The 12,134-nt window shown below is 40.2% G+C and overlaps 1 protein-coding gene across 8 annotated transcripts in view; it reads left to right on the top strand.

Annotated features, from left to right (window-relative positions):
- chl1b (cell adhesion molecule L1-like b) overlaps positions 1–9,528 on the top strand; it is a 35,214-nt gene extending 25,686 nt beyond the window's left edge. For 4 of the 8 annotated variants that reach the window (XM_079578530.1, XM_079578529.1, XM_079578531.1 and 1 more), the window contains 3 exons: positions 4,773–4,904; positions 6,048–6,120; positions 7,344–9,527. In XM_079578530.1, the coding sequence (XP_079434656.1) occupies positions 4,773–4,904; positions 6,048–6,120; positions 7,344–7,548 (410 nt within the window). In that variant the 3' untranslated portion in view covers positions 7,549–9,527. Of the gene's footprint in view, positions 1–4,772; positions 4,905–6,047; positions 6,121–6,233; positions 6,317–7,343 lie in introns of all 8 variants that reach the window. The other 4 variants (XM_079578533.1, XM_079578534.1, XM_079578535.1 and 1 more) reach the window with 3 other exon arrangements.
- The last annotated feature ends 2,606 nt before the right edge of the window (positions 9,529–12,134 follow it).

Here is a 12,134-nt window from a genome sequence, read left to right as displayed (position 1 = left end):
GGTCAATTAGAATTTTTAGAAGAATAGAATATTTGTATTTGATAAATGCCAGAAGAATGAGAGATTTTGGTGCAATTTCAAGACATTTGAAGGTGCCCGGTACATTGGTTAAAGCAATGATGGAAATATCCAGTTATCAAACAGATCAGAAGGAAGGCAGGTTCTGTGCCCCAGAGATGAACGTGCTGTGGTCTGAAATGTGAATATCAACCCAAGAACAAATGCAAAAGACCTAGTGAACCTGCGAAGAGTTATTAGTGTCATTATCCAGAGTAAAACAAGTACTGCACCGACATGGGCTGAGAGGGAACTCTGCCAGGAAGAAGCCCTTACTCCAAAAGAAAGAAAAAGCCAGTTTTGGAGTACACAAGGATAAAAATTAAAATTTTTGGAGATATATCCTGTGGTCTGACACACTATGTGGAAATATTGGAGCAACATCTCAAGACATCAGCCAGGAAGTTAAAGCTTGGGCTTCTAAATGGACAATGACCCAAAGCAAACTGCCAATACTGGTTACAAAGTGGCTTAAGGATAGCAAAGTCAATGTTTTGAAGTGATCATCACAAAGTCCTGATCTCAATCCAGTTGATTATGTATGGGTATGTATGAGCTGAAAAGGCATGTGCACGCAAGGTGACCGACAAATTTGGCTGAGTTACACCAGTTCTGTTTGGATGAATGGACCAAAACTCCTACTAACTGTTGTGACAAGCTTGTGGAAAGAAATCCAAAACCTTTGACCCAAGTTGTACAGTATAAAGGCAATGCTACCCAATATTAATGAAATGTATGTAAACTTTTGGCTTTATTTATTGACCTTTATTTAACCAGGAAAGTCCCACTGAGATTAAGAATCTCTTTTTCAGGGGAGTTCTGGCCCCAGAGGTGAACCTGCATAAAACAAACAAAAGTGTGGCACACTATATTTTACAGACATACAAAACATTGTTATAAGTCATACTTTTTTGCGTAATATTCTTTATGGTCCAAGTCCAAATTACAGTGAGTCTCGGTAATCAGACTGCAGGTGAATCCATCAACATTATAGAGCCAGTGCCATCCGCAGTGATTAGGAAGAGCGACGAAGATGCAGGTGTGCGTGTGTGTGTGTGTGTGCGTGATTTTTACCTGAGATAATATCGCACCTGAGCGGGAGGCCGTCCGGGAGATTTGCATGTTTGCCGTGGGGAAATGAGCTAGACGTGCTTTGTTGACCAGCCTGAGACAGCTGCTGTCAAGGCAGAGTTTCCTCATACTAATGATCCTCATCATTCACTCCATTATTAATTCTCTTGTATTTGCTCCTGGTGATTATCAAAAGTCTACATCATCAGCATTCAATCAAGACAATGCATTATACGTTCCATCATCATGGGGTTAGGCCTAGAAAAAAGAAATTGCCATCCAGACTTCATATATATACTTGTTTTGTTTTTTTATGAAGTCTGGACGGTCAAAAGCAACATTTTTTTTTCAAATACCCTTTTTGCAACTAAATTATTAATATAGATATTATATTATATTATTAATAAATAGATAGAGACATGATCTCAACTAACTACACATGTATCTAATCTGTTAAGTGTCAACAAACAGATTGGACAGAAGACAGAAGTGCTTTTATAGCTATTCAGCTTTCAAGTGTTTCAGGAACCCCTGATCACTTGTAAACACTAATTATAGTGCCATATTTTCCATTGTAGTAAAATAAATAAAGCTAAAGGGGAATAAAACATTACCTTTAAGAGTTTAGGTTTTGCTGTACACAACAGTAATCTTTTCTATTGTCCCATCAGGACTTTTTTTTTATGCAAAAATGAGTCCCCTGTTGGCCAAGTGAAGCACCTTCATTGTCCATCACTGTCGTGAGCAATATATTCCATAAAGGACAATAAATGAATAAGTACACATACTCTGGTTTGAGTTTCCTACTTCAGAGGGGCTGTCACTTCATCCATCTGGATTTGCCATAGACTATGTAATAAAGACGGATGTATTGATAATAACTGTGTGACAGGTAATCAAGGAAGTAGAGATGCACAGATAATGCAGTGACACTTTGCCAAATGAAGAATTACATGCTGCATTGAACACTCATTGAACAGGTTTCCAGGTACATGTTCACAGAAACATATGTAGATTTCCATTTAGCCACCTGTGACTCCATTTCCATAAGCACATCATTCTTGCCGCGATTGCTACTGGGGCATGCATCCATTGTCCCCCACTGTCAGCCATAATTGATGCCTTCACAGTAGTGTTAGAAAACAGAGGAGAGTTTCCTCTTTGATAAAGAACACCACACCTCCAACTCCTTCAAAGCACACTTTGTCTTTTACTAACCTCTGGCCATGTTTTCTTTTTCACCCCTCCCATCAACCTCGCCAGCTTTGTGGAATATCAGCACAAATGCTAGTGATACTTTTCTAAAAATCAACTGGGTGGCAGATGGAGATGACATGCAGTTTCATGTTGAATACAGGCGGAAGTGTAAGCTCATGTTAGCCTCATGTTGTGCTTGTTTGTGAATTGCATTAGACCTTAGATGTAGAAGTGTTATGCAGTAGCATAGAAATCACATATTCATCAAACACCTCTAATTAGAACAATGTCTGCTGGGTATTTTTATACTATTAGGAAAACTTTTGAAACATAGGCTTTGTAGTAATTCACTCCAAGGTGTGATAAAGTTACAGTTACCAACTCTAGTTAACTCAGTAAACTTGGTATGGTAAAAATTAAATAAAATGTTCAGCAAACCATTGCTTTAAAAACAAAATTGCAATATTTTCTGCATAGACAAAATGTTATTACATTTGCTATACCTCTTATAACTATAGTAATTTCTGATAGCATTAGCATAGCACTAGAACCAAAAGACTGCAGTAGTTTGACATTCACACAAGCGGCAGACACAAAACTTTTGAAAAGCAATCTTAAATCAAAAATCCAGTAGCAGTTCCACTAACCCACCCATGTGCACAGGTGAGGGGGAGTGGAAGATCTCAGACACCGTTAACTCATCTGAGCTTTTCCACATCATTGACGGACTGCAACCTGGAACGGAGTATACCGTGCGCCTCATGCCTAACAACACACTGAATTCTTTTAGTCTATTTGAGGAAAATATCACAACCACAGGTGAGAAAGGCAACGACATGCTTGCAGGAGACACGGGTGATGAGCAGAGCTGACGGACTAGTGTAGCAGTCCTGCTGATGTATTTGATTTCTATAGTAGCTGGGAGGCTGTAGTGTTGGAAGAGTGAAAAGTGTGAAATGTCCATGTTCTTGTACAATTCTCAAGATAGACATTGATCAAGTTAGTGAATAACCTTCTGACCCCTAATACGGGATAGTGCACATTTTGTATTATATTCAGTGTGTTAAGAATAACGTTGACAGATTGCTGTGCATATTGCCAGTTGCATAACACCACATGGAAGGGCTTTTATAAACCCTTCACAAATAGTTCGTTCTTAGGCTACACACCAGGAACAATACATTTTTTAAAACCTTTTATGAAAAACTGCTGTTAAGTTTAAGATTTCACAGTTTGTGCAAATCCTTATAACACCAAGTCTTGCCATATTGACCCGTTTCTGTGCCACTCAGCATAAACCCCCTCACTCTCTGGTCTTAGTATGTGACGCTTGTGCGCATGATTCAGTGCTATTGGTCCTGAGTTTGACTTGTTGAGCCGTGTCCTTGAGCCTCTGTGTGTGGTCTTTGATGCTGTGGCTCGGATTTAATTTAGCCAGCAAGGAATCACAATTTGTACAGCGTTCCCCCACTTGATTAATTAGACAAGCGGATTAGCTGTTTAATATTAATTTCGGATCGCGTCCATCGCCGCGCTGCCCCTGCATCAGATAGGCTGTGTCGATGTAAACATTCAATCAAGTGTCCTGATGAAAAGGCCAAGGTGTGTCAAAGTCAGCCACTATTGTTCACCACGGAACTGGCTGGCATCCACAGAGGAATATCTACCTATCCCTGGCTGCCCTTTGCAAAGGAACAACTCTTCTTGAATGTCTGTCTATCTATCAATCTTTGTATCTTTTGATCTATCTAATTTATCTATCTATCTTTATTTACCTACAATCTATGCATACTATTTGTTCATAATAGTTGTTATTTGTTACTTCACAATACCCATCTTATACTATTGTGTTGGAAAGCAGTAGGACACTCACAAATTATGAGGGCTTGACATTTCATAATTCAAGTTAAAGCAGTACTAGGTAACTTGTTTACCTGAATAAATCCTTGTCGCAGTCCCTCTGGGGATAATACAAGTGTTAATGGGATGATTCTCCCCCTGGTGTTTCTGACCAGATAACCACACTTGCAGCTTTCCCTGCTCTGACCCGGAGGCCCAAATACACACTAATGGAATCACGTAGAAGAAGCTAACAGGCTAACGGGCAAAGCTAACTGTGGGATAGTGCCACTTAAACACTATTTCCAGCCAAGTTTGAGTGAAAAAAAATATCTCCATTGTGTAGTTGGATGAACAATACCCCTCTCTCCCTTTGTCTTTTCTGTCAGTGTAGTATTTACTCTTACAGACAATTAATGTGTAAAAAACCACAACATGCTATGACACCTGAAGTGGCGCTTATGGCCTCTAGGGGCATGAGTTACTTGTACTGCTTTAAAAGTCGTAAATGATTACATAAAAATCCATGATGTAATTTGAGTAATAAGTAAAACCTATTCTGACGAAAAGCATGAGTGTCAAAGTCACCCACTGTTTGTTCTCCTCAGGTCTGGCCAGCATCCACGGAGGGATCTCTACTCAGGGCTGGTTCATCGGGCTCATGTGCGCCATCGCCCTCCTCACGCTCATTGTGCTTGTCGCCTGCTTCGTAAACAGAAATCGAGGAGGCAAATACTCCGGTGGGTGCTCACTTGTACACACTTCACCTGCTCCAGTGCTAATCGCTTCTTAGAGCATCATTTCATTTTAGTTGTCACTGTATGACAGAATTTATCAAAACAACCAAGAATCCATTACGGGAATGTGTAAACCGATATGTTCGAATTATTTTCATGCAAATTTTTTTACACAAATGGGATTTGTGTTGATAGGGAAATGAGCTTTTCGCAAGTCCGGCATTTGGATATTGCATTATTTAGATGGCTTTTTCTAAGCGACAATGCAAACAAGCCCGCGAGCCAGATGAAATGCAAATGCGGCACAGGAGAGGACGCAGCGGGAATAATGACATAAGCCCAGTGCCATCCCAATGTTATCCCTCCTTTAGAGTCTTACAGGGTTTGATTATTCGTTCTTAATAGGCAGCAAGAGGGTAGCATAGCTAGCGATCACTCCGCTCATCACCAGAGAACCACGCGACCCCCTCGCTCCTCTGTTTTCTCATTAACTCCTCATTACCACATCCAGGTATCTCCGAGAACCTTTACATCCGTTCATTTCCCCAGACTCATGTTGTTCCCCATCGACATCGCACAACAGGGCCAAAGACAATGATGTTTTTAGAGCATGACGACATATTGTGCTTCTGTTGAGTTGAATTTGTTCAAGCAAGACACTACATCTTTGCTCATTGACAGCTGCCTCCGTGACCCCAGCCCCAGATAAAGGGGAAGAAAATGTATGCATGAATGGATAGATTACAAATATGTATGGATGTTATTGGCTGTATTATCCTTTGACTCGTGCCTTCTCTTAGATCTAAGCCGAAACTGCAATTGGTTTTGATTTTGTTTTGTTTGCTCGAAGTTACACAATACTTACACTCTAAGGGCATAACATCTTTAAAAGTGAAGTACTGAAAATAATTGTGTTAATGGCCATGCAATGGTTGCATATTCATATTAATATATTCATATTTCTTTGACAACATTATGCCCATATTTGAAACATATTTTACTCAGAAGAGTGACTCAAAAGAGTTGTGGGAGTGCGGGAATGGGTCTTTTTGAACACTTAAAAAGCAAACAGTCTGAGCACATAGTGTTGTCATTGCCTGATGTCTCTGGAGGAAATGACTGATATCATCTCTTCATTTTGAGCAGTGAAAGAAAAAGAAGACCTTCACCCAGACGTGGAGTCTCAGGGCATGAATGACGACACTTTCTGTGAATACAGGTAAGCAACACAGACTTCAACTCTACATTCCCAAGTCTATACTTCTCTGGAGCTTTTTCTACCATTTTTTCTCTCCCTCTGTAACATTTTCTTCATTTCTCCTTTTGCCAAAGACAACCTGGCAAGCGCGAGGTTGAAATGGAGCCTCACAGCACCACTGTGGTTCAGCACATTTGATTGGATGAGTACCAGAATTGTATGTGCTAAACAGCAATGGCAGCTGTTTACACATGTACAGAGTGATAGCACACCCTCCATGTGACTGTATGCTGTTAATGTGTGTCCTTCACCCTCCCCTTGCACTTTTCACTTGTTGGACTTGATACACAGACTGGCCAGCACTCAGCAGGAGGCCAAAACCAATCAGTGTAATTGAAAGCATCTCCAGGGCACTGATATCTGTCCATGTTTCATTAATCCTGTAGTGCTTCATAACAGTCTCACAGTCTATGAGCCCCAGTGCTCTCCTCTAATCAGTACGCTCTGCGTGAGATGAACCATGTCGGTGTAATTGAGACAAGAATTGTGCCTCCTGTGATTTGTATGATCAAGGTAACCTTACATCTTATTAAACAGAAGGTTTTATTTGTTAAGACTAGTCGCTTTTACTTAGCTGTTTGGTGTTGGTCACTTCAGACTGCTGAGCTCATTGATTGAAACAGTTTAATACCACCCCTCACCCCCAAAGGAAAAAGAGGTTGAATAGACAAAGCATACAAATACAATTGTAGTGACCAATCAACTAATCACCTGGACATGGGGACTCGTATCTAATCAACAAAACGTCTGAAGACATCATACAGCAGAGAACAACTGTGGGACATCGGAGAACGCATTCTTAACACCCCAGATCTTCCAGACCGATTTGTCACATATTTTCAGATAATATTTGAAAGAGTCAGTATTAGAAATTGGTCATGATCTCTGGCTCGGCATGGGGGTGACTTCTGTGCTATTCCACATGTCCTCCATATCCCCTGGGCATGACTTTATCAAACTCACTGATGTCCAGCAGAGAGGCACAATTACTGTGGGCTGCTGGACATTGCTTCCCATCGCAGCTCAAGATATAGGCTTATGTCAATCCCAGAATATCACCAAGCCGGTGTCACCTCTCCCTCCATCCACCCCTACAACCCCCAATAAGCCATAGTGTGAAGCCATGGGTGAAATGAGGTGCTTCTAAATCCACTGTCCCTCTTTTTTTTTTCCCCCCCGCACAGTGACAACGATGAGAAGCCACTGAAGGGCAGCCAGCACTCACTGAGTGGAGACATGAAGGCGGGGGACAGCGGGGACAGCCTGGTGGACTACGGGGACGAGGACGTGCAGTTCAACGAGGACGGTTCCTTCATCGGGGAATATGCCGGGCGCAAGGAGAAGCGAGTGTCCGCTGAGGTCAAGTCCACCGCTCAAACCCCAGCGTGAGCGAATCTGCCGGGACCCACGACAGACATTATACCCATTCTGAGCACAAGTGTGGTGTCAAACGTAACGCACCATCGCCAACTGCTATCCTCATTTTATACCACCCACTTTTGTCAAGTTACAAGTTGGACATTGCTTCTCAAGTTAGCCCAGGGTTGGATTTAAGAAGGTCGTTCAGAAACTTTGGGGAATGTGTAACTTATTCTGTATATTTCCACGCACATTTAGTGTTTGAAGCAGATGTGTCCGATTTTGTTACGGGTTTGTCCATTCAGTCATGTTTTTGCAGAAACCACAGCATTACCGTGAATTAAAGGAAGAATTGAGAATGAGCGACCATTTCCAGTTATTGAGAATAAGTTACAGATTCTCGACCTCCTTTTTAAATACTCTGGACTATCCCTTTAATGCTGTGTATATATAGTGTACATGTATGTGTATATGTATGAGTGTTTTTTTTTTTTTGCATTATTATAATGATTATAATTATAAAAAAGCATTTAGAGACATTCCTTCTCATCACCGATTCTTCAGTGCTTCTCTTAGTTACTTGGTAGTTGATGATCATTCCAATGGCACAGGTTTTCTCTGATGTCATCCTATTAACATGCAGACAAGGCAGTGGAATCAAGTTTTATCAATTGGAGCAAAACGTACTGACCTTTTATATTGAAATGTATGCATTGAATATGATGTATGATGTTTACAAAGAATTAATATTAACTTATTTTTTATGTTGGACAAGTAACAAGAAATTGTCCATTTCCTCATATCATGCACACTGTACATTTTACTTTTTTTATGTACACGTATGACTTACCTACATACTTAAGCATCATATTCACCAGTACCTTCTAAGACTTATTTTAGTTAAGTACAATAAATACAGCATACAGTAAGACAGAAAATACCTCTTGACTTCACCCTTTAGGTCATAGCTGACTCTTCTAAAATAACTTTTCCCATGTTTCCAGATGTGGAACTATCACATGGCTGCAGATGTTGTCCTCATGTCATGGAATACTCCCGACCAAATGCAGGTCCACAATGGCTCGAACACAAGGAGCTATAAGAAAACAAACAAAAGAGGTCGTCACATGGACATCCATGAATAGCGCATTTAGCGTTAACAATTTTTGTACGTAAGGTTTTCAAATTTTGAATAAATTACAAAAAATATATATATATAAACAGTTACTTGCAATTGACTTTCTATGCCTATCTTGTATTAAATTTTGCAAAGATTTGTAACTAGGGCACATTCCATTGTGTCAGTGCTTAACCATTGTGTCAGGGCTATATACAATCCAACAGAGTTGTTTTTTTGTTTTGTTTTTATTTCTATTTTTTCTTCAAAAGATGAATTAAAAGGTCTCACAAAGGTCTCAGAACTGGTAAAATATACGTACACAATCCGTCTTTGTTGAATATTTCAAACATTGATGAATAGTTTTTTACAGTGAGCTTTGTGACATGTCATTTTTGCATCTTGTCAGCAATGAAGATAGTATTGCTTATTGCTCAAAAGAGGATCAGGAATCTCAGCAGCAGCTCACAACTCTGTGCTCTTTGTGTCTCGCAAGGAATTTCACATTTTTAGGAAAAAAAAAGTGGTTCAACGTTCACATGATCTTTGTGTGAAAAGCCAAAAGGGAGTGATTTTACATTGTTGCAATGCGACAAGAGCTGTGCATATGTTGCCACTTTTATATCACATTTAAAGAATATTTGCTTGCTGTTAAAATATGCCCACAGAGCTGAGGGGTTTGCCTTCAACAACCAGGGTTCAAAACGTCTGAACCAAGTGTTGAACCACATGTATCACTGTAACCTCAGTCCTAACAAGCCTTACTCTGTCCACTGTACTGCCATCTGTTTTAATGCTGTCTAACAGTGCCCAGTCTGTTTTTCTAAAGATTCTGCCTCATTGCATGTTGATAATGTTACTTGGTGTTTTTGATGTCATTAAATTGCTTTACTTTCTTAAATCAACTGTTAACCTTCTTTATTTGTCCATCGGGGACAATGCGGAGACAATACAGTACAACCTTAACCTTCTTCCTGAAAGCCAAATGAGGTGGGAGAGTTGGATCTGGTTTGTTTCCAGTTTGCAGCGTTGTGCCCATGCGACGCCGGAAGAACTGATATCCACACATCACAGTCTCACTGCAAATGAATGGGTCCCCACGGTCTCCAGAGCTGACAACCATTCGCTTTGTATGAGAGCTTCATTCGTCAACACTTTTCTCCCTGAGAGCGAACTTTAGAAAGAAAAAAAGAGAGGAAAGGAAATGTGGAAAACTTTTCCCACCCCCTTTTAAACATGTGCTTCTGTGGCATACAAAGGATCTGCCCAGGTTATTTGTATGTGAAAGCAGAGGTGGAAGAAGTACTAAAATTTACATTTTCATGAAGACGTGTGCTCTTAGAAGAGACAGCGCCACTTTTTTTTTTTCATAATTCAAAACCAGTGTTGGGCAAGTCACTCAAAAACTAATACATTCTATATTAGTGATTACAGCTCTAAAAATGTAATGTGTTTGTATTACATATTACAGTGTCAAAAATGTAGCTACGTTACACTACTTTGAGTTACTTTTGAGTAACTTTTAGCAAAATATAAACTCAAAATCGTAATAAACCCACCAAGCAAAAGTGCAGTGCATTTCTCCGTTCTCTTGTGTTTTGTTTTGAGGACATTAACTACACTGCAGATCCTATCAGTGTCCAACTTGAATATATGCTGCATTTTATTTTTTCCTGTATTTTGTGTGTGTTACTGAAAAAAGTAATGTTCAAAACACATTGTAAGTTTTAATCTATTTTGGAGTAAAATACAGTGCAGGCTCCAAAATGTAGTGAAGTAAACGTTATTTCTCCCTCTCTGTCTACATGTCAACCCTAAGCAATGGCAGAAACACAACGTAAAAGGGTTTGATTTTCAGACCTGCATTTCTGTTTTCAGCATGTTTAACACCCGGTACATATTTAGAAAACTTCAGAAGTATGTTTCCCATCTTTTACAAACTGAAGATCTTAAGAGTCAATGAGAATTCCCTCTCACTCAAATCAACTTTTATTCACTTTTATATAGCTTGCGTTCTGACTTGTGTTTGACTCTACTTCAGCAGCAGATTGTCATCTATTGGAACAGTTCTTCATTATGCACCAAGCCCCGTTGTCTTTCAGTGTAGCTAAAATATTGCTGTACTCGTATGGGATGTTCTGGGTATTGTGGAATGGGCGAGCGTGGAGTGACGTATCTAGCACAGACAGCTGCAGCGCGCGGGCCCGGGCTGGCTGCACCAGTTTGGGTATGTAGGCTACGGGGGAACCACATGGCAGGGCAGAGCTAGTGGAGGACTCAGGGGAGCAAGACAGATGGTCCAGTGTTAGACATCTCTCATACAGAACAAGTGCTTTTCCCTATACCCTGCCAACTGCGGTCAGGGCGGGAATTCAGCTCCAGCCGCCTCGGCAAATGCAGGTGGCGCCGAGCGACCGAGAGACCTTACTTTAGTGCTCTGATCCAGGCACGTGCTCTATGACGCACCAAGAGGAATGCGTTTGCACAAAGAAATGTTATGTTTTTGTTTCGTATCAGAAAGGAGGACACAACATACAGGATGATGCATCTGCCGTGTCTGTTTTTGGAATAGTTGATTTTAGCTTTGGCTACTGCATACTGTCTTGAAAATAAACAAATAAATAAAGCTATGAGGGTTAAATAATAATAATGCTCTATTATATTAGATTTTATTTTCCTCATGAAACAAAAATAAGCTTACAGTATGCATGGCAAGAGAATAATAAACATTTGTCCTCCACAAAGGACAAATAAACTGGTCACTCTAAGTGTGTGGTAATGCATATGTTAATAAACTGCATGTGCTGTCACAAGCTTTAACAGTTGTTCAATTTACAGGCCATCTGGGACAGCGGGAAGCGCACAGGCCCATTACAATATGGGCAATTGATGTGTGTGTTTGCAGCACTCATTCAAATCAGGCCTCTTTGTAGTGTTGCCAAAGAATAATGTGCAGTTTTCACACAAGCATTTTATAACAACAGTATTTCCACTACTGAATCATTATATTATCATGTAATGTGTGCGTCAGGTTGTGTTCACGAGGCATCATAACAGTGTAAATTGCCAAATGTCCCTGGTTTATGGGAAATAATCTGTATTCATTCAAGATATGGACATAAATTAAACTAAACTAAAATCATTCGGGCTTTCTGAACTTCTATATGAACACTAGGATCTTCATATGAGACATTTTAGTCACATACAGTCTCCTGCCAACAATCAAAAAACAACTATTTTTCCAGCATTGGTGTAAGGTGAGACTGTCAAAATACGACTTAAGACCTTCTGACTTGTGTGCAAGCTCTTCTCAGGGCATCCTACTGGCTTCCTAACTGTCCTAATTTCTGATTCAATCTTTCAGGAATCCTGGCAATACCTTTAGTTGTGGTCCACCAATATCTGGGGGCTGTGGTAAAATCCTCTTCACATTTGTCACAGCAGTTAACCACAGATGAGCTGTGGACTAACGTGACACTTTGGCGAATAAGCCGGAGTG

This window comes from Gobius niger, assembly GCF_951799975.1.
Source record: "Gobius niger genome assembly, chromosome: 20".
NCBI classification, from domain to species: Eukaryota; Metazoa; Chordata; class Actinopteri; order Gobiiformes; family Gobiidae; genus Gobius; species Gobius niger.
The sequence above is the reverse complement of the archived record's forward strand: the minus strand, read 5'-3'. Positions and strand labels throughout refer to the sequence as shown.